Source organism: Equus przewalskii, chromosome 7, assembly GCF_037783145.1.
Source record: "Equus przewalskii isolate Varuska chromosome 7, EquPr2, whole genome shotgun sequence".
NCBI lineage: Eukaryota > Metazoa > Chordata > Mammalia > Perissodactyla > Equidae > Equus > Equus przewalskii.
The window spans coordinates 24360740-24381556 of record NC_091837.1 but is presented as its reverse complement, the minus strand read 5'-3'; the positions used below and the strand labels follow the sequence as shown (position 1 = coordinate 24381556).

Sequence of the window (20817 nt, the reverse complement as noted above, 5' to 3'; positions counted from 1 at the left end):
TCAGGTAGGCTGTGGGCAGAGGATGGAAGAGCCCCGGCCCATGGTCAGGCACCATTTACTGAGCACCTCCGCCGCGCAACCACCAGGGAGGCGCCTTAAAAGCCGTATCTGGAGCTCGGGTGGGAGCTGGGATTCACACCCAGACCTGTCTGACCTGAAGGCCCAGACTTCACACTCGGCCTGCTGAGCCCCAGGCTCCCAGGTACTAGGAGGACAGAAAGCCTTGCCTTGGGGTTCAGGAGTTATAACTCCACCTCTGCAAAGTCCTTCATGGTCTTGAGGCCTGGGGGCCAGACAGGGGGTCCAGGAGAGGCCCGGAGAGGGCAGTGATAGAGCCCAAGGCAGGGGGTCACCAGGATCAGTGACAGGACCAGGGACAGCGACTCCTGCCTCCAAACTGGGCTTGTCCGCCTCCCCCCTAACTCCACATCCTCACCGCTGAGTACCTCCCACCTTGGGGTGTCCTGGCTGCTTGCATGCTGTCCTGGTGTTCTGTCCCTTCTCTCCTGCTCCCCTCTGTCACCCAGTCTGGGAGGTGGAAACTGGCCTTGCCCGTGGCCCTTTTTCCCTAGTCGGAGGAGGGTCTAGTCTTTGGGTTGAGCCAGGTGACCCCCTGGAGTCCCAGCACAGTCACCACCCTTCCTCCTGGCAGTTGCTGCAAAGTGGTGGGGCCAGAAGCGGATTGACTATGCCCTGTACTGCCCCGATGCCCTGACGGCCTTCCCCACCGTGGCCCTGCCCCACCTCTTCCACGCCAGCTACTGGGAGTCAACGGATGTGGTCTCCTTCCTACTGAGACAGGTACCTGGTCCCACTGCCAGGCACACCTGCGCCTCACCGGAGGGCCCTAAGTGACAATACCACTGACACGGCCTCATTCCATAGAGGAGGATGGTGGGGGACCCCACCCTCTGACCCCCATCAGGCCATACAGCAAGCAGGATGGAGGAGCCCTTGGGGATGCTGAGATGGGGTGAATGTATTTGCACATTCATGGGACAGATGTGAATTTTGAGTGGCCAGAGTGTGGGCTGTAGTGGGTTGAATAATGTCTCCCTAAATCCTCACAGGTTCCTATTTCTGGCTCCTAGGGCCGCTGGCCTCTCCCTCCTGAACAGGAAACCCCAGGCTTCAATCTGCCCCATAGCCTGCCTCTGTTCCCCTCCCAGGTCATGAGGCACGACAATTCCAGCATCTTGGAGCTGGATGGCAAGGAGGTGTCAGTGTTTACCCCGTCAAAGCCAAGAGAGAAGTGGCAGCGCAGGAGGACCCATGTGAAGCTGCGGGTGAGGGGTCCTATGGGTGCCCAAACCCCACAGCTATCACCCTGTTGAATCCACAGGAAGACCCCTCTCAGGGATGAGGAGACTGAGCTGCTATTAAGAAGCATGCTATTTAATTCTCACAGTCTGCAAGGTTGGAGTTATTACCCCATTTACAGATGGGGAAGTGCACCAAGGCCATGTAGCTCAGTGGTCAAGCTGGACTTGAACCTGGGCCATCTGGCCTTAAGCCCATGCTCACCCCCAGGGCCGACAGGAGGCTTGGGCTGAGCCCAAGAGACCCAAGCTGCCCCTCCATCCCCAACCCTGACCCAGCCTTGCTCTTCCTCTCCCCAGAATGTGACAGCTAACCACCGGATCAATGATGCAGTCGCCAATGAGGATGGCCCACAGGTTCTGTCGGGCCGGTTCATGTATGGGCCCCTGGACATGGTCACCCTGACCGGGGAGAAGGTAAGGACACAGCGAGTTAGCTGGAGCCCCCTGCCTCACCTCCCTCTGGCTAGTGTATGGGAAGTGGGCAGGCCAGGGGCACAGCCCCCTCGTGACCAGCCTGCGCGGGCTCCCAGGTGGACGTGCACATCATGATGCAGCCGCCCTCAGGCGAGTGGCTGTACCTGGACACGCTGGTGACCAACAGCAGCGGGCGTGTCTCCTATACTATTCCCGAGACTCACCGCTTGGGCGTGGGCGTCTACCCTGTCAAGATGGTGGTCAGGTACGTGCCTCCGGGGTGCGAGCAGGCCAGGCCGGCCTCCTCTGGGGCAGGAGGAAGGGGCTCTGGTGGGTTCTGATCTACTGCCCCCACTCCCAGGGGAGATCACACGTTTGCTGACAGCTACATCAGCGTGCTGCCCAAGGGCACGGAGTTTGTGGTCTTCAGCATCGACGGCTCCTTTGCTGCCAGCGTGTCCATCATGGGCAGCGACCCCAAAGTGCGGGCCGGAGCCGTGGACGTGGTGCGGTGAGTGGCCCAGAGGGGCACGGTGTGCGGGCTCAGAGGCAGAAGCTCCTGGAGGCCAGAGCAGGGGACATTTGGCAGGGAACCTGGGACTTGAGGAGCCGGCACCACCACTTACTAGCTGTGACCTCTTGACACTGATGCCTCAGTTCCCTCATATGGGAAGTGGGGCTACGAACCTAACAAGCAGGTACACCTGCTGCAGGAGCATCTGTGGGCATCGTATGACCTATGCCATGTGTGTCATACAAGGGCTGTCGCCATTGTGGTTGCTACTGTTATTGTTGGAGCCTCATCAGAGATGCGCTCTTCAATGGCCCAAGTGGGGACTGGCTGGGCAAGGAGACAGGGCGGCCCAGGAGGGAGGAGGGGGTGGCTGTGGGACACCCAGGCCTGCCCCTCGCCCCCAGACACTGGCAGGACCTGGGCTACCTCATCATCTATGTGACGGGCCGGCCCGACATGCAGAAGCAGCGGGTGGTGGCATGGCTGGCCCAGCACAACTTCCCCCATGGTGTGGTGTCCTTCTGTGACGGCCTCGTGCACGACCCGCTGCGGCACAAGGCCAACTTCCTGAAGCTGCTCATCTCCGAGGTGGGTCCCGGGGGGGAAGGGATCAGGGCAGAGGGTGGGGTGGAAGGGCCATACCTGTGCCCACACTGGTCTTGCCTGCAGCTGCATCTGCGAGTGCACGCAGCCTACGGCTCCACCAAGGACGTGGCAGTCTACAGCTCCATCAGCCTGTCGCCCATGCAGATCTACATTGTGGGCCGGCCCACCAAGAAGCTTCAGCAGCAGTGCCAGGTGAGTGGGCAGATGGTGGTGGGTGGCACAGGTGGGCAGCCCCGGGAGCCTGGCCCCTGGACAGCCGTCCTCCTCACTGCCCCTCCCCTGCAGTTCATCACAGACGGCTACGCGGCCCACCTGGCGCAACTCAAGTACAGTCACCGGGCACGGCCAGCCCGCAACACAGCCACGCGCATGGCACTGCGGAAGGGCAGCTTCGGCCTGCCTGGCCAGGGCGACTTCCTGCGCTCCCGGAACCACCTGCTCCGCACCATCTCAGCCCAGCCCAGCGGGCCCGGCCACCGGCATGAGCGGACACAGAGCCAGGCGGACGGCGAGCAGCGGGGCCAGCGCAGCATGAGCATGGCAGCCGGCTGCTGGGGCCGCACCATGGCTGGTCGGCTGGAGCCAGGACCAGCCGCAGGCCCCAAGTAGGGCACCATCAGTGAGGCGCTGTGGTCTCCATGGTGCTAGGCCAGGGTGGCCAGCCCCACCAGGAGGCCTAGCCAGGGCACACACACTTGGCTGGGGACCAGCTTGTCCCAGGGCCTGGCAGAGGACATGGGCCGTGCCACACACAGCCCTCCCAGCCCTGCCTCATTATCCTAGGGTCTGAGGAGTTCCAGCTTGTTGTGGAAGGTGGCAGGATGACCAGTCCCAGGATGATGGAAGGACCAGGACCCCCCATGTGGACCGGCCTGGAAGGCACTCCTGGACGTTTGCCCTGCCTTGACCTCCCAGCATCCTGACACCTGCTCACTCTGCCCCCAAAGTCCCCTCCCACTTGGTAGCAGCTCCAATGGGGGACAGCCTGCTTCTTGTTAACTCGAGTTACTCAACTGTTCAACCTCACTGGTTTTGCACTGATTCTTGAGAGCGGAGACCCATTACCATCTTCTCTGGCTACAGACTCGTTGACATGCATGAACATTCAGTGTATGCTGATCCAGGACCTGTTGCTACACAGAAGGCTCCAGGGCAGCAAATCCTTGTGCAAGCAGGAAAGAAAGGCCATATCTTAATTTCTGCAGCTCCTCCTGGCCCGCCAGCACCCTGGCAGCCCCGGACCCCTACCCATCTGTCCTGCCCCTCCTGGAGCCCAGTCTGGATGGGCCTGGCATCATCTCCAGCCCTGGACATAGCCCAGGCAGCGAGGCAGTGAAGCCCAGAGCCAGCTCCCACCTGAGAAGTCCGGCCTTGGGCTGCGGGGCCTGGACAGGCGACAGGCCTGGCCTCCTCTTCTGCTCACCTGCCATCAGTCAAGGCCCCATGCCTCAGCCCCTCCCGCGTTTCTACACCTTTCTACTTCTTCGATCTGATTTCTATGAGGTTTTTTTAAATGAGCGATCCTTGGCTGCTTCCTTTTCTTAACTCTTTCAGTACCAAGCGCAGCCCCTCGACATGAAAACACCCAGCACTGTGACGGAGTCCAGCCTGGTTCTGGGTCCCGGGGCCCTGCCTCCTGCCCATGCAGGGGGCGCAGGGGCTCCCTGCCTCACCTGACCCGTTAATTCCACTGAATTTCTACTCTGGGGTGGGTGGGGCACACACTTAGGTTTTTTTAATGCCAATTCCGTTTTGATGCCGAATCTAAGAAGCCACAACTTGCTTCGTTAGCTTAGGGGCAGGCAGCCGCGACTTCATTTCCCACCTGATAAGGACCATGCTGTCCTGCACGCTGGGTCTGAGCATCAGCCCTCCCTCCCCAGAACCGACCACAGTCTGAGCTCTGGCACTCGGTCCACGTGGCCCTCTGCTGCTCCTGCACCTTTTCTGAGGCGGCGGAGCCTGCCTGGCCTCAGCCAGCCGTGCAGCAACCAGGCTCCTTCTGTGAGAAGCTGCTGCCAACCTGGATACGGCCTCAGGGCCTCGTGGGCCGGGACAGGGAGGCGCACAGATCGATGTTAACGTTTTCCCATGTGTAGATATGTACAGCCAAAGGGTTGTGTAAATGGTCTGCCAAAGTGGGTCTATACAGAGTGAAAGCTATTTATTTTGTGCAGAGAAAAATATCTGGAAGGACAGGACCTTCAGGGTTTATTCATATTTAAGACGTAGCTGTTTGTTGTTTCAGGCATTATGTATAAAGCGAAGATTACTTTATGGACCAAGTTTTCCTGTAACTGTTGCAGTGGAAGTGCAATATCTGACCCCCTGCTCCCCAGCGGGAAATCACTCGGCCCGACAATCACGGCCCCAGCAAGGGGCCCCTGTGGCCAGTGCCTCCTCCTCTCTCGGTCCCACCTGACCTTGTCTTGCCTACTACCTGGGTGACCAGCCATCCGGAGAAGCACCTGGAAGAGTCTCGGGCCCGCCTGCAATAAAGACCAGGAGGCCTCCTGGCCTGGGGAGGCCGTGTGGGCAGTGGGCTCAGCCTCTCTCAGCGGGCAGCTCCCCCATGGCTCCACGCTGCCCGCCCGCCTGCCCAGCCGCCAGCCATGCCAAGGACAACAGCAATAGTCCCCCGGGCCTCTCCCAGCGGCCCTTAGCCATAGATGGTGAGATGGGCAGCCCACCCTTCCCGCTGACGTCTCTCTTCTATATCCAGGTCTGCTTCCTGCCTCCCTTAGATTCCTTTCAGCACACTCTCCTCTTGAGGAAGCACTAGTTTCTCAGAAACTGAGAGAGGAAGGGCAGAGTCCTTTAAAAATACCAAAAATGTTTACAGCGTTGGGTGCTGAGCTGCAGGGCTCAGGCCTGACCAGTCGCAACCAAAGGGTGAGGCAGGCCTTGCTGACTGCCACCCCCACCCCAGGCCTGTTGGAATAGAAGCCTTAGTCCCACCCCACCCCACCCCAGGACTGAGCCTCAGCCCACCACCCCCAGATCCGACCACCTGCCTTCTCTTTGATTTCTAAAGAGGGATTCAGCAGAGACCCCCCCCCCCACCTTTCCCAGCCCGGTCTGAGCTGCCTGCCTGCCCACCACGTCACAGTCTTCACGTCTCGGCCCCCTCCTGTCCGTCTGTCTGGGCCATGTGTGAGCAGTGTTCTGACGCGCCCGGCCCACCCTTGCTGTCCCTGCACCACCAGGCCTGAGTGTGCTCTGTATGCAGTGTCGTCGTCTGTACACCAATTAAAGCAGCAGGAAGGCTTCCTTCTGGGTCTCGTTACTGCACTGGCGACCAGAGCAGCGGCCGGGGGTGGGGTCTGGCGTGGGGGCACAGCCTGTTCTGCGGTGGGAGAGGCCATCCTTCCCAGGACACAAGGCCCGCTGCACCCACTGCCGGACCAATACATTCACGTGGACCTTACCCTGTGCCAAGCCCCCTTCCAGCCCCTTCCCGGCATGAACTCGGTTTGTCCTCACAGCAGCTCATTGAGGTGGGTACTCTTAGCCTCTCTGCTTCACAGAGGACACAGCTAGTAAGCTGGGCCAAGATTCCCCCACGGCCCCAGCGCCGAGACTCTCAACTGTTGTCACCTGCAGGATAAACACAGCAAGGGCAGCAGCCTCCCTCCCAGCCTGAGGGAATCAGATCTAAGAGCCAAGTCCCTGGGTTTGGGATTCAACTAGGGCTGGGGGTTGGGTCCAGTCCAGGCAGGCTGATCTGAGGATGCACAGGGCACAGGTGGCCAGTGTGGCCTGTGTGCACAACCGCCGGGGTACACCCCAGCTTTCCCCAGTCCTGTTTTTCCAGAGAGTCAAGTAGCAGCCTTCCCTCCCCCTCTGCACAAAAACCAACAGAACAGAGGAATTCTCCAAGCAGGGGACATTTAATATTTGGGGAGCTGTGCTCTTCCAGGAGAGGGGAGAACTGATTAGGCCAGTGACCCCGTCCTCCACCCCTGCCTCTGAGAGGAGGCTGGACCGGAGGCTGGTCCCCAGGAGAAAAAGCAAACAGCACCCATTGGGCTTGCTGCTCTCCACCCTGAGGCCAGCCTCCAGACCAAGCCACCAGCACGTCCACAGGCCTTGGCCAACAGGGCCCTCAAGGCAGCAGCCCCGCTCGCAACTGGAAGGCCAGGCCATCCCCTCGGGTGGCTTGCTGGGGAAGAAAGCACAGGAGGGGGAACATAAGAAACAGAGCTGAGGGTGGGCCCTGGGCAAAGGGGGGACACCCACCTTGTTGATCTCTCTGTGTCGTTCCTTGGTTACGATTTCCTCTAAAACCTCACCGTCTCCCTTAATGAGCCTGGGGGAGGAGGCGGGGCAGGCTGAGCCTCTAATGCCAGAGCAATGGGAACCGGAACTGCCCGGTGCCAGTAGAGGGTGTCAGGCCTCAGGCTCCCGGTCCCTCCCTCTCTCCCACCCTTGGGACAAGGATAAAGGCGGCCAGCAGCAGCTCCTACAATTGCTTACTCTAGGCAATGGGGAGGAACGGCCTAAGAAGTCCCAGCAACAAGAGACTACTTTCTCCCCCGTCACCGGCCCCTCCTCCTGAGAGTGTCCATCTGAGGCCAGCACTCCCAGATGCAGCAGTATGGGGCCAGGCTTTGCCAAGCGCTCCCCACCTGGTGCGTCCTGTCTCTGGGTCCACCACCTTGCGGATGACACTCTGCCGGGCATCCCACTCCTCCTTGGTCATGGGCTTCATGGCCTGGATGCGGGTCTTCTGCTCATCCGTCAGGACTGGAAGGGGAAATGGTAGGCAGGTGGTGGTCGGGCCACGAGGAGAGGACCCTCCCCCTCCTGCACACAAGGTGGCATGGTACCTGGGCCATGTTCTTCCTCCTCGGCTGCTCTGTGCCACTGGTCCAGGGAGGGTCCCGGCAGAGCCTCAGCCTGCTGCACCTTGGCCTTCTCTTTGCCTTTCTTTTTCAGCCTCTTCTTCCTTTTCTTTTTCTTCTTCCTCTTTTTGTCCTTGTGCTTCCCCCGCTTCTTCCGGCCATCGCTGGAGGAAGAGGAGGAGGAGGAGGAAGAGGAGCTGGAAGAACTGGAAGAAGAGGAGGAGGAGCTGGATCGTGGTCTCCTCCGGGCCTTGTGCTTGCTTCTCTCAGTGATGCAGGGAGAAGGTGAGGCTGGAAGGCCAGGAGGGGAAGAAGTAAACCTTCGTCCCCTTGCTCTGGCCTGTGGCAGGCTCAAGCGGACTCAGAGGGGTGAGACCTCCTGACAGGGCTTGCCAGAGCAGGGGTCAGCACTCTCTGGGCTCCACGCAGTCACTGTGTGCCCGGGAGCAGGGCGGCCAACCCCGACATCCCAGGCCCAGCTGCACAGAAAGCATAAGTGCTCCTTTCAATCCATACTCAGTGAGTCCGCCCAGCCCCTGGATTCTGAGGGTCTTTCAATCCAGATATCCAGGTTCTATGCTCTGCACCCTTGACCGTTTATTGCTCACTGCGACTTCCCCACAGCCAGTCCTGGGAAGCCGGCGTGCAGCTCCCTCCATGAAGCTCCCTCATCCCTTTTCCCAAATCCTTGGTCCTCACCCTCCGCCCCAGGGGAGACGGTGCTGGCCTTGCGGCCTTGGGATCTAGAAGCCGAGCAGCTCCTCGGGGCGTCCTTACTGCTCTTCTTCCTTCTCTTTTCCGACCCTCGCTCCCGGGTCCCGCTGCGACTCCTCGAGCCCTTGCGAGAGCCGACATGAGCCATAGCGCCAAGGGCTGCAGAAGGGAAGACGCGCCGAAACGGAGGCTCTCAGGGCGGCTCTACTCTGGGCCTGGTCCTCGGGGGCCCAGGGCCCATCCCCGCCCCAGGCAGTGGTGTGAGGGGGTCCGGGCAACCGCACGGTCCTCACCCACCCCAACCCTTGGGGACTCCGCCCACAGCTTCTCGGCCGACCCCCGGAACCTCCGCCGCGGTCCCTTTAAGGGCCCGCCCCCGGCCCGGAGCTCCACGCCTGCGCACACGGCTCAGGCGCCCTTAAGAACGGCCGCAATCCTCTGCTTGCCCCGTGCGTCCTGAATCCCATCCCGCGCGCTCCTACCCTCCACCCCCGCGCCCTCCGCGGCCTCGCCGCTTTAACGAAAGTCCCTGGAGCTGCTCCGCTCCCTCTTCAGCCGCCCATCGGGCCGGACAGGGCGCCCTGCACCACGCCTTCGCGTGAGGAAGCGGCGGCAAGGTGACTTCCGGCTCGGGTGGTGCTGAGTCCGGCCGTCCGGCTGCGAAGCGAGACGCTGCTGCCTTCAGTTCCGAAGCCCCAGGTTCCGTCTCTGAGGCAGCCCAAGAAACGGAGCGTGCAGCACCCACCTCCCGCGGAGGCGAGCTGGGCATCCGGGCTTCCGCCTCCAGGCTGGTGCGAGGCCTTGCCTGCGCCCGCAGCTCCCGGCCGAGGGACGTGCTTCCCAGCCTGGCGCCAGTCCCCGCTCGCAGGCCCTTCGCCGCAGCTCTGCCCTCCTCCAGGGCTGCCTTCCCGGCGGGCCCCTGCAGTCCGGCCTCCCCGAGGCCCCGGGGGGAAGGCGGCCCTGCTGCGCGCCGCTCCCCGCCCTGCGTTGTCCGCGGACTTGTCCACTCCACCAGGCCGTGAGCTCCGGGGCTGAGACACCCTGGTCTTTCCTACGTCCCCACCCAGTAATGCAGAGGTCGCAAGCTCAAATGTCCATAAGCGGCCGGAGAGATCGTGGCAGTGACCGAGGGAGGGGCCCGTGAGACGGAGCGGGCAGCTGAGGCTCTGCTCCGGCTGATTTCTGCGATGTGGAGTAGGGCCTGCTGTTTCCAGATCTTCCCGCCTTCCCAGGGAAGCCAAAACTCAAGATTTCAACATGGAAATCTCTGGTTTTCAGATGTCAACCCACAAACAGCACAGCTGCACGCCTTATCCAATTTTGGGGCCATCAAGTTGCAAACTCTTCAACAACAATAGCAGCAAACACAGGGCTCTTATAAAGCACTTTATAAACGTTAAGTCATTTGGTTCTCACAACAGCTCTAGGAGACAGGCACCTCTAGAGAGGGAACTAAGGCACAGAGACGTCAGTGGCTTACCCACGGGGAGAATCAGAGTTCAAAGTTAGGCAGTCTGGGTCCAGAGTCCCCGCTCTTCACCCCTCCTCAGTAAGCCCTCAACACTGTCTAGAAGATGCTATTGGTGGCCCACCCAAATCCCCTTCATAGGCAGGTGCACTCACCCCCAGCTGTGATGTCCACTGCTCACAGCTCCCCGGAAGATTCCCTTGGCCCCTGGGAGCCATCTTGCCTTGGAGATCCATGTCTGGGAAGTTACTCACCCCTCCCCGCCCCGGGCCGACACACCTATAACTGATGCTGGGGGCAAATTGTACAACTGATGCTCCAGAGCTCCCCGTGGGGTCCACTGAGACTGGATTCCACTTGACACCACATCATGGCCCAGCTCCTTCCTGCCCCATCCTTCTTCCCTCACTTTCCCCTGAGGGTGTTTCCTCAACAAACCACTTGCACAGGAATCCCCACCGCAGGCTCTGCTTCTAACAAAGCCAACCTGAGCCAGCCTGTCTGCTGAAAGAATGACCCAGAAGCCTGCATGTCCTCTTGAGCCCAGAAGTACTGAGGGATGCACAAAGTTTATTTCTGCCTCGCCCAGCCCAAGGTGGCAGAGCCCTCTGCACGGTGCCACCCCCCCTCCCCCGACTGGGCCCTACCAGGCTCAAGTCAGTGCACACACATCCACTGTGGTGGGCTCCTCTCGGGTGAAGCCGTCGCCGAAGCCCTCGTCGTCCACCAGGTCAGGCTTGCGGCAGCACATGGGGCAGAGGCGGTTTCGCACAGCAGAGGCCCGGAGCCAGACAACGAGGTTCCAGCGCTCTCCAGTGCCCAGGGGCCGGGCCCCGTGCAGCTGGCTGCCCCGGTGCAGAACGCCCTGGCCCACCATGTGCTCCACCTCCAGGGGCTCGGCCAGGGCTGAAGGCGCCTGCAGACAGTGGGGCTCAGGCCTGGGCACTCCCGGCTGCCCCAGGCCCTTTCCCACAGGTCACACACTAACCTGGAAGAGGCCCCCGAAGTACAGGGCGCCCCCCGTGAAGGTCTTGCCCAGGGCCACATTGAGGGTGAGCTCAGCGTTATCGTAGTGGCAGCCCAGCTCACGGTCCTGGCCCAGTGCGTATTTCACCACAAAGGCGCGGTGGCTGTCAAGCCAGCCTCCACCACAGTCTGGGTACAGCAGGGCCGTTAGCGGCTGCAGGAAGCGCTCCCGCAGTGGCGTCACCAGCGGCTCATCCAGGCCTAGCTCGTGCAGCAGCACCTGGGAGGGAGATCCGGGGTTGGTGGGGAGACTGGTGGGCCTCACCCTGGTGCCCTGGGGGAGTTCCTTCCTAAGGACAGTGCTATGTGCTTTGCAAACATCAATTCGTCTAACTTCATAATAATCCTACCGTGATCCCATTTTACAGACAGGGAGACCGAGGCCCAGAGAGGGTCACACAGCTCGTCTGCAGCACTGCAGCTACGTCTCCCCAGACCCCAGATGTCTCTGCCTCCTCGGGCCCACCAGGCGGAGCCTCACCCACCCCATAGTTGTTCATGGTGTTGGGTCTTCCCTTGGGCATGTCCGACTGCTCGAAGTGCTCCAGCTCCTCCAGCAGGGCCTGGCAGAACGGTGCTGTGAACACCGGCAGCCGGTAGATGCGCTTCTCCTCTGCAGAGGGCGGGACAGTCTGTCGGCCAGGCGCTCCAGTGTGGGGTTGCACAGGCCTGAGTTCAATCTCCCCAAGAGCAGTGTAAGCCTGGGCATGTCTTTTCACTTCCCCCAGCCTCAGTTTCCTCATCTGTGCAATGGGGATGATGAGGGTACACCCCTCCCCCCCGCCAGGGCTGTGTGATGAGTAAATGATGTAACGTGTGTACAGCAAGGGGAGCTCTATTCTCAGGCCCCCCCACTGCTCCCTGGAGCCTCTCATCCTGCCTCCAGAGTGCCCTCAGTTCTAGCCTCCAGACTCAGATGCGGGTCCTGATGAGGCCCAGAGACAGGAAGGGACAAGCCCAAGGACACCCAGCAGGCCAGCGATGGAGCCAGTCCAGGACCACAGAGCCAGCCTCAGCTTCTTTTCACCCCCAACCCCTCATGAGCCACCAAAGTCTGCACCTCAACTCAAGAATCTCTTGGAGCCTCTGTCCCCCAGAGGCCAAGAGGGGCTGCTCTTTCTTGCGGGGCCCTGGTGGGGAAAGGCCAGGCTCAGAACAAAAATGTAAAGTCTTGGCAGATGCACCAGCACCCAAGAGGTATAGGGCTTGTGTGCCCTACCACACACACCACCTCTGACCAACTCACAGCCCAGCCCCAGCCCCACCGAACCAGCCTCCACAATCTCCACTGCTGGGGAGTGGATGGCAAGGAGGGGTCCCCCTGAGCCTGGGAAGGGGGCCTTCATTGCACATTCCACCCTCTGCCCCCCAACAGAGCACAGGCTTCATGAGGGGAGCAACTTTACATCTGTCTCCCCACAGGACCCCGCAGACCTAGGATGACAGTAATTCTAAGTCTAGGAACCACCTTCCAAAACTTATCCGTGCTGAGCCTTTTATGCACATTCCCTCACTTAGTTATCACAACACCTCCAGATGGGTATTACTGCTCCCATTTCACAGATGAGGAAACCAAGGCAGAGAAATTAAGGAACTTGCAAGGGCTCCCTGGCCTGGAACTTCCTGCTAGGTTTAGCCAATGGGAGTCCCGGGCAGGAGATCCGAGGGCAGGAGAATGGGCCATTTCTGAGTTGGCGCAGCTGTGTGCCTCTGCTCAGGGCCACAGCGGCTGTCCGGCAGCCCCTCTCCCATGGCTCCAGGTCGTGGCAGGTTCACTCTTGCCCACTCCTTCAGGTATAGGGGTGGACCTGCTCCTCCTGCACCGCCCGCATTGCTAGCCCTGGAGAGTCCTTCACCATCCCTTGCTGATCCCTTAACCCAGCCCACACCTGTCTCAGTTGTTCCTGTGTTAAGCTCTTCATCTGAATGTGCCAGCTGGCTCAGGCCTGATACGAGGCTCTGAAGAACTTTGCTGGGTGAGTGAGTGAGTGAATGAATACAGACACCCTGTTCCTGGCAGGTTGGTTCCACCAGCTCTTCCAGCTCCTGCTGGTTTGGTTTTTGGAGGCACACATGGTGGGTGGGGGGAGCCAGTCTCCCACCCCCCAGTCTGCCAGATCACAGGGCCGAGACCTCACCCGACACTGTCTCCAGACGCTGGAGGAGGCCCTCGAGGCCCGCGCCCGGTGACGTGCTGTACTCAGTCGCAGCCAGAAACTCGGGAGCCAGAGCCGCATCCTAGGGGCAGAACACACCAGCCGTGGGGCAGGCAGCCCCAGGCCCGGATGCCTCCACCTCCTTCCAGTAACCTGCCCCCTGCCAGGTACCTGCAGTGACTTGTAGAGCTCGGGTCGCGCCGGGTGGTAGGAGCTTGCGATGAGGGCTTTCCTGGCAGCTGACTCCGGCCCCAGCAGCCGCCGCCTCTCCACCTCCTGTTCAAGCTGGGGTGGCAAAGGGCCCCGTTACCAGGATGGGGCCTCCCATCCCTTCTGAGGCCATTGTACGGATAAGGAAACTGAGGCTCAAGAGGGCCAGAGCAGGGCCCAGGCTGGAAGCCAAGTCTCCCTAAACTCCTGACTCTGCCAGAGTCGACTGCAGATGCCAAGCTATTAGCTGAAGGGGACTCCTTCTAGAAGGGGGCCCATCTAACTCTGGGCTGCACCAGCATGAGCGTGGCTGGGATGAGAGCCCCTTGATGCACCTCAACCAGCTGGACCCACACAGGGAGGGAAACAGAGTCCCGGCCAAGCCTTTTGTTCCACGGGCTGCAAAGGGCTCTCCTGGGAAGCTTCCACCACTAACCCCCCGTGAGGGAGGAGGTGGGACAGAGCAGCAGCAGCGGTCTTGGAACCAGCCCAAGGGGAGTCGGGGAAGGGATGAAGACCAGGAGCCTGGTGGCCCTGGGAGAGATCTCAGCTCCACCCGCTGTGAAGTCCTGGGCAAGAACTCCCCTCTCTGAGGCCAAGTTTCTCATGTCAAAATGGCATGAGGTAGACAACCTGGCATTCCCTGCGTTCTCTTTTTCTGGTGACAGGACCCAAGTGCTGTGGTAAGTAGGGACAGGGAGCAGGAAACGTAAGGTCTAAGGAGCCCTGCAGACATCTGGGACTGGCAGGCCTTAGGATGGAAGACCCTTCAAACTACTGATCTAAAAAGCAGGGGCCAGGCTGGATGTGTAGGGGAAGGGGGCGGGGGGGAAGGGCGTGTTACCTCTCCTAACAGCTGCTGGAAGTCCTTGGGGCTGATACAGCCTCGGCTGCGCAGGATCTGGGAGCAGAAAGGCCAGTGAGCACGACTGTGTGACCTTGGGCAAGTCACTGAACATCTCTGAGCCTCAGTTTCCCCTCCTAAAATGGAGACGAGAGCCCCGACCTCCCAGGATCGCTGTGAGGCTGAAATGCGATAAGACAAGGGAGGGTTCTCCGCTGCTCTCACAACCACACCGACGGCGCGCTGAGCCGGGCCCTGCCCGGAGCACGTCACGGATGTGTTTGTTCATTCGTCTTTCACGACCACCTCACTAACGAGACACTGTTATCCCCATTTAAAGTGAGAAAAGGAAGGCACCGAGAAGTTGTCATTTCTGTTGTCACATCTGAGCACGCGCTGCGCGCCGCGGGCACAGCCGCAGACCTCGGGGACAAAGGTCCTCCCCGCCCACATCCCCGCGGAGCCAACAGAGGCCACTCACCGGGCCGTAGTCCTGGCGCAGCTGCTGCTCGTCCCGGAAGCGCACGTGCAGCCCGTAGCGCGCCACGTACAAGTTCTCGGAGCAGAAGCAGGCGCAGCGGCAGAAGCGCCGCGGGGCGCCCGCCGTCGCCATGGTGAAGAGCGGCGCGCGGCCCCGCCGGCTTCCGTATGAGCACTTCCGGGCACGCCCCCAGCCGGGAGGGTGTGGAACCAGAGGCCCAGGGACCGTTCTAAATTCCCAAGCGCAGAAAAGAACGAAGACGCCCCGTCCCAGGAAACGGTGCGCGACGGAGAAAGATGCTCCCGGGCCGCGGTGGGGTCGGCGGCCTCGGCTGAGAGCACGCGGCCTTGCCGTCCCGCCTCACATTTTCCCCATCCACGAGGCAGGGATTAATCGCCCCACTTTACAAATAAGTGAACTGAGTCGCATCCTCACAGGACATGGAGAGGTAGGGACTCGAAATCCCAAGACGTTTTGTTTAAACGCCGCCTCCCTTTTCTGCTCGGAGCTTTGAAGAACCAGCCAAGCCCACGAGGACAGTTAGAGGAGCTCTGGGGTCCGATCTCTTTCCTTCCAACCGCTATGACCCATCCAGTTCTGTGCGTGTGAGCTTGGGTTTAGCATTTACCCCGAGTCCCTGCCTGGCACTAGGGCGCCTCCGCCGCAGTATTTTAGGATTCCAAGCAGTTTGCCCCTGTGAGTGTCTCGCGCAAACGCTCCGGCCGGCGTGACTTCCGGTGGCGCTCCGGGTGGATTCAGATGTGGGCGGGCGACAGGGCGTGGTCCGCCGGCGGCCACACCCCGCACAGCCAGGGTCAAGTTCTGCCCAGCCGCTGCGTGAGATGAGTATGTTTCCTATACGGCGTGCGCCCCACCCTCGGGGGGACCCATCACAGCGCACATACCCTGCCTGGGGACCCTATCATTGTCTGCCGTGCACCCCGCAGGCTCAGGCTGCAAAGCCGCGTGAAGACGCTTGGATGGCAAAGCCATTGCTCAGATGAGAGAACTAAGGCGCCAAGCAGGGAGAAGTCGTGTCCCCTGGAACTGACCCCTGACCCCTGCCCTATAGTTCCTTCCCTCAGCGTAGTGCGCGGATGGGGGTAGGGTGGACTCTGGGGCTTCAAAACTCCAGCCCTTATCCCAGATAAACAAGTGACTACAAGTGACGATTCCTGTTGGCGGAGCCAGCCTCTCTACCGGGACCTGCACTAAGGGCTCTACCGCCCACCTTGTCCCCTTTCATTCCTACAGCAAACCTTTGAGCTAGGTGCCATTATATCATCATGTGACAGATGGGGAAACTGAGGCTCAGGGAGGTGCAGTGACCTGCCCCAGGTCACTCACCAGTAGGGGACAAATACAGAGTTTGAACCCGACTGAGTTCCCTGTTCACCAGGACGGGGTTCTCTGAGTGATGGGAATATGAGGCATTTTGAATTTTCTCTCCGTGCTTGTTGGCATTTCCTTGATGACTCTGCTTTCCTTTCCTCCTTGTGTGTACACAGCTTCACACTCACACATTCGCATACACTGACACTCAGTGGTGCATACACACGCTCACACATGCTAACATACATTCACCCACAAGCACACATGCGCTCACATCCTCACACAGACCATCAACATATGAGTGTTCATATTCACACACCCAAATCACATGCTCACACTCATGCACACCCTCACACACATACTCACCCACACTCACAGGCACACCCCACACAGTCACACATACACTCAGCACGAACACTCACACACTCAGGCAGCACAGCCCTGGTTCCTTTCTTCTCTATGGCAAGTTGAGCTCCAAGGCCCACAGGTTGCTCCTCCAGAAGCCCAGGGCCCCAGAAGGAGAGGGGAGACCCTCACATCCTTTGATTCAGTGCCAAGCCGTCCTCCCAAGCCATCTCCCTCAGCACATTTGGGGGTCAAGACTCCCACCTACAAAGTCTCCCCGCCTCGCCCCAGTACCACGCGGGACCAGGAGAGGGTCCCCACTCTCCGGGCAAAGCCCACACCAACAGCCTGATTGGTTTTCACACTGTCTGGGTTGGGGCAGCAAGACCCTCCTGAGTGTGTGTCTGTGAGTATGGGAGGTGTGTGTATGAGCATGTGGAAGTGTGTTTTGAGTGACACAGGTCCCTGCCCTTCTGAAGCTCTCAGTCAAGTGGGGGAGACAGGAGTAAGCAAGGAAACAGTTACGTGACCAAGTTATTCTCATTCAGTGTGAGAGAAAGGGAGACACAGTGTGGGGTGTGATGACAGTGCCTGGAGGTGGCTGCTTTAGATGCGGTGGCCAGGGGACACCTCCTGAAGAGGGACATTTCAGCCGAGCTCTAACTGCTGCAGCAAGATCAGGCAGGAAAGGGTTCTAGGCAGGGGAATGGAAAGTGCAAGGGCCCAGTGGAGGGATGAACTTGGTGTGCTGGAAGGCCAGCGAGAAGCACAAGGGCCCGTCCTAGGGAGCGAGGCCAGGGTGGTATTGGGCGCCAAATCTTTGGGCAGAGGAGGCCACAGTTAACATTCTGCAAAGGGAAGCTGTTTAATCCCCACAACAAATGCAAAAGATAGGCACTATCCCCATTTTACAGATGTGGGAAATGAGAATCAGAGAGATTGAATGACCCACCCAAGGTCACACAGCTCGTAAGTGCTGGAGTTCGGAGTGGAACCCAAGTCTGACTGTGCTGGGTTGTTCCTAAAGGTGCAGCCAGGTCTCCATCGGTGCCCGCTCTCCTCCTCAGGTATGAAATCTAGGTCACTGGGCCATGGGAACCCTGGCACCCAGCCCAAGTCTCCTGAAGCTACCAGGCTTCCCCAAGGAGAAGAATGGCCTTTGGGGGCCTGCTTCCCCCACTCAGGACCCAGCTCCCCAGCCCAGAGCTCTGTGACCTGAGAAGGTGTTTAAAGTTTTAGAGGTGTCTTGATAGCCCAGCGATAGGGAAGGGACCTACTATCCAGGAAAGGATCCATTTCCCCAGCTTGATGGTCACTACCCGCCTTGAACTGTCTTCCTCCACCGGGGAGGCCCAGGGCAGCTGGCTCTGCAGCCAGCCACCACACAGGCCTGGCACCTACAGCCTCCCCCCAGCTCACCCGGGTGGAGTTCTCCCTTTGCAGTGGTTTACAAGGTGAGCATGGTCTGCTTTCAGCTTACGCTGGCTCTCCCCGTGGCCCCATCCTCCTTGGAAACAGTGTCCCTGTCCCCACCCTGCCCCAGCCTGGGCTCAGTCACCGCAGCAAACAGCAGCAAGAAGAATATTAATAGTAAGCACCAAATTAATGTGTGCTCCCAGCCAGCCATGACATGTGTGAGGTGTTATCATCTCCATTCTACAGACGAGGAAACTGAGGCTCAGTGAAGTGCAGGGGCCTGTCTAGGGTCGTAAACCTAGTGAGTGGCAGAGCCAGAATTAGAACACCCATCCTCCTATCTGATTCCAGAGGGGCGTGTGTGCGTGTATATTATCTGTAATATGCATGTATATATGTATATATACATATGTGTAGATGTGTCTATATACATTCTTTTCAATTAACATGGAGCACATATCCAGAAAAGGGCACAAAAGTGTACAGTTTGGCAAATTTTCACAAGCTAGACACACCCATGTAACCAGCACCAGATCCCAAACAGCACTCCCGCAATGTTCCCGCTCAGTCACTACCCATCTCCCAAGGGTCTTAAGAGCAAAGATCCCTCTTGCCTGTTCTTGAATTGGATACAAATAAAATCGTATAGTATCACTATTTTGCATACTGCTCCTTTCACTCAGCAGTATGTTCTTGGGATTCATCTGTGTGGTTGTGTGTGTGGCAGCAGTTCGTTTTTTCCTGGCTGCCCAGTATTCCACTGGGTGCCCATCCACCAGGCATTGAGCCATTCTTCAGCTGACGGACATGAGCATTGTTTCCAGTTTGGAGATGTCATGAATGAAGCTTCTATGAACATTCTTCTTTTTTTAAGAATTGCAGTAAAATATACATAACATAAAATTTAACATTAAAACCATTTCAATAGACTTCATTTTTTAGAGCAGTTTTAGATTCACAGCAATATTGAGTCGAAAATACAGAAATTTCTCATACATTCCCTGCCCCCCCCAACACACAGAGCCTCCCCCACTATCAAAATTACATTAGGGTTGGGAGTTGTATATTCTATGGGTTTTGACGATGTTTAATGACGAGTATCTATCATGACAGTATCATATAGAACAGTTTCTCTGCCCTGAAAATCCTCTGTGCTCCGCATCTTCATCCCTCTCTCCTCCCTAACCCCTTGAAGCCACTGATCTTTTTACTGTCTCTGTAGTATGTAGCCTTTTCAGATTGGCTTTTTTCATTTACTAATATGCATTTAAGTTTCCTCCGTATCTTTTCATGGCTTGATAGCTCATTTCTTTTTAGTGCTGTATAATATTCCATTGTCTGGATGGACCACAGTTTATTCATCCATTCCCCGACTGAAGGACATCTTGGTTGCTTCCAAGTTTTCGCAATTATGAATAAAGCTGCTATAAACATCCACGTGGAGGTTTTTGTGTGGACAGAAGTTTTCAGCTCATTTAGGTCAATGCCAAAGAGCACGATTCCTGGATTGCATGGTAAGAATATGTTTAGTTTCCTAAGAAACTGCCAAACTGTCTTCCAAAATAACTGTCCCATTTTGCATTCCCAGCAGCAATGGATGAGAGTTCCTGCTGCTCCACCTCCTCGCCAGCATTTGGTGTTGTCAGTATTTTGGATTTTAGTGCGTCTATTAGGTATGTAATGGCATCTCATTGCTGTTTTAATTTGCAGTTTCCTAATGACATATGATATTGAGCATCTTTTCATATGTTTATTTGCCATCTGTATATCTTGTTTGGTGAAGTGTTTGTTCAGGTCTTTTGCCTCTTTTTTAATCGGGTTATTTGTTTTCTTATGAGTTTTAAGAGTTCTTTGTATATTTTGGATAAGTCCTTTATCGGATATATCTTTTGCAAGTTTTTTTCCCCAGTCTGTGGCTTGTCTTCTCATTCTCTGGACACTGTCTTTCACAGAGCAGAAGTTTGTAGTGAAGTCCACCTTATCAGTTCTTTCTTTCATGGGTCTGCCTTTGGTGTTGTATCTAAAAATCATCTCCATACCCAAGAAAATCTAGATTTTCTCCTATGTTATCTTCTAGGAGTTTTATAGTTTTGCATTTTACATTTAGGTCTATGATCTATTTTGAGTCAGTTTTTGTCTAGATTCCTTTTTTTTTTTTTTTTGCATGTGGATGTCCAGTTGTTCCAGCACCATTTGTTGGAAAGACTGTCTTTGCTCCATTGTACTGCCGTTGCTCCTTTGTCAGAGATCAGTCGACTATATTTACATGGGTCTATTTTTGGGCTCTCTATTCTGTTCCCCTGATCTATGTGTCTGTTCTTTAATCAGTACCACACTGTCTTGATTACTGTAGCTTTAGACTAAGTCTTGAAGTCAGCGAATGTCAGACCTCTGACTTTGTTTTTCTGCTTCAATGTTGTGTTGGCTATTTTCACACAGCAAACATGATAGAGCCTGGATGTGGACTCAGCTCTGAGTCAGTCTAACTTTTGGATACATCCAAGATATTCTCTGCAAGTACAATCATATGTGTGTGTACATAGTTTTTATTTATTTATTTATTTATTTATTTTTGGTGAGGAAGATTGGCCCTCAGCTAACATCTGTTGCCAATCTTCCTCTATTTTGTATGTGGACTGCCGCCACAGCATGGCTTGATGAGCAGTATGTATGTCCGCACCCAGAATCTGAACCCTCGAACCCTGGGCTGCTGAAGCAGAGCACGAACTTAACCGCTATGCCACCAGGCCGGCCCCTGCAAGTACAATCATGTATTTGCTTTTGTTTTTGCACAGACAGTAGCACACTTCAAACTTCTTCTGTCCCATGTTTTTACTCAATGCATTTAGGAGGTCATTCCATACCTTTATATAACTTTTGTATATACACAGATACATAGATTTTTTTTCCCTGCTACAGGGTATTCTGTTGAGCAATGTTCTGTAATTATTTGGCCAGTTCCCTATGGAAGGGTATTTAGGTTATTTCCAGACTTGTACTTCAGTAACTATCTGCAGACTATTATCTTTGCTTCTCTCCACAAGTCTATGTATAGAAGAAACTCATACTGGGTCAAAAAAAAAGGTGCGTTTTAAATTCTGAACTCTGCTCATGTAAGCAGCAGA

At 57.2% G+C, this 20817-nt stretch overlaps 4 protein-coding genes across 56 annotated transcripts in view; 2 read left to right on the top strand and 2 right to left on the bottom strand.

Moving 5' to 3' along the window:
* Window positions 1–6126, top strand: part of PITPNM2 (phosphatidylinositol transfer protein membrane associated 2) — a 145224-nt gene extending 139098 nt beyond the window's left edge. For 30 of the 48 annotated variants that reach the window (XM_070629207.1, XM_070629213.1, XM_070629190.1 and 27 more), the window contains 8 exons: window positions 653–801; window positions 1170–1286; window positions 1620–1736; window positions 1853–2001; window positions 2098–2247; window positions 2655–2838; window positions 2920–3048; window positions 3142–6126. In XM_070629207.1, the coding sequence (XP_070485308.1) occupies window positions 653–801; window positions 1170–1286; window positions 1620–1736; window positions 1853–2001; window positions 2098–2247; window positions 2655–2838; window positions 2920–3048; window positions 3142–3465 (1319 nt within the window). In that variant the 3' untranslated portion in view covers window positions 3466–6126. The remainder of the gene's footprint in view (window positions 1–652; window positions 802–1169; window positions 1287–1619; window positions 1737–1852; window positions 2002–2097; window positions 2248–2654; window positions 2839–2919; window positions 3049–3141) is intronic. The other 18 variants (XM_070629220.1, XM_070629216.1, XM_070629201.1 and 15 more) reach the window with 2 other exon arrangements.
* A 369-nt stretch (window positions 6127–6495) lies between these two features.
* On the bottom strand, window positions 6496–9121 carry ARL6IP4 (ARF like GTPase 6 interacting protein 4). Of its 4 annotated transcripts, XM_008518475.2 has the most exons (6): window positions 8897–9121; window positions 8400–8573; window positions 7686–7991; window positions 7485–7602; window positions 7096–7165; window positions 6728–7018 (listed from the first exon to the last, which is right to left on the bottom strand). In XM_008518475.2, exons 2-6 carry the CDS (start codon window positions 8560–8562, stop codon window positions 6962–6964), a joined length of 714 nt encoding a protein of 237 aa, XP_008516697.1. In that variant the 5' UTR covers window positions 8563–8573; window positions 8897–9121; the 3' UTR covers window positions 6728–6961. The 4 variants fall into 4 exon arrangements, with proteins under 4 accessions (XP_070485364.1, XP_070485365.1, XP_008516697.1 ...); XM_070629263.1 differs by having other exon boundaries at window positions 6496–7165; window positions 8897–9065; XM_070629264.1 differs by lacking the exon at window positions 7096–7165 and having other exon boundaries at window positions 6496–7018; window positions 8897–9065.
* A 666-nt stretch (window positions 9122–9787) lies between these two features.
* On the bottom strand, window positions 9788–14844 carry OGFOD2 (2-oxoglutarate and iron dependent oxygenase domain containing 2). Of its 2 annotated transcripts, none has more exons than XM_070629267.1 (7): window positions 14600–14844; window positions 14119–14300; window positions 13236–13349; window positions 13047–13146; window positions 11394–11521; window positions 10871–11128; window positions 9788–10798 (listed from the first exon to the last, which is right to left on the bottom strand). In XM_070629267.1, exons 5-7 carry the CDS (start codon window positions 11430–11432, stop codon window positions 10535–10537), a joined length of 561 nt encoding a protein of 186 aa, XP_070485368.1. In that variant the 5' UTR covers window positions 11433–11521; window positions 13047–13146; window positions 13236–13349; window positions 14119–14300; window positions 14600–14844; the 3' UTR covers window positions 9788–10534. The 2 variants fall into 2 exon arrangements, with proteins under 2 accessions (XP_070485368.1, XP_008516698.1); XM_008518476.2 differs by having other exon boundaries at window positions 14119–14175.
* ABCB9 (ATP binding cassette subfamily B member 9) overlaps window positions 14839–20817 on the top strand; it is a 35228-nt gene continuing 29249 nt past the window's right edge. Inside the window, exon 1 of one of the 2 annotated variants that reach the window (XM_070629252.1) lies at window positions 14839–15047. The gene's annotated coding sequence lies outside the window, so the exon portion shown is untranslated. Of the gene's footprint in view, window positions 15048–15284; window positions 15446–20817 lie in introns of those variants that run through there. The other variant, XM_070629251.1, reaches the window with a different exon arrangement.

Bases quoted from the DNA above. Each gene is read 5' to 3' on its own strand.
- OGFOD2 (XM_008518476.2), bottom strand. From the start codon at position 14,731: ATGGCGACGGCGGGCGCCCCGCGGCGCTTCTGCCGCTGCGCCTGCTTC. The intron at 13,147-13,235 runs GTACCTGGCAGG...TTCTGCCCCTAG, and splicing joins AGCTCTACAAGTCACTGCAG to GATGCGGCTCTGGCTCCCGA. The intron at 11,522-13,046 runs GTGAGGTCTCGG...CGCCCTCTGCAG, and splicing joins GCGTCTGGAGACAGTGTCGG to AGGAGAAGCGCATCTACCGG.
- ARL6IP4 (XM_070629263.1), bottom strand. From the start codon at position 8,562: ATGGCTCATGTCGGCTCTCGCAAGGGCTCGAGGAGTCGCAGCGGGACC. The intron at 7,992-8,399 runs GTGAGGACCAAG...CTGGCCTTCCAG, and splicing joins CGTCTCCCCTGGGGCGGAGG to CCTCACCTTCTCCCTGCATC. The intron at 7,166-7,484 runs GTGGGGAGCGCT...CTCCTCCCCCAG, and splicing joins CCAGAGACAGGACGCACCAG to GCTCATTAAGGGAGACGGTG.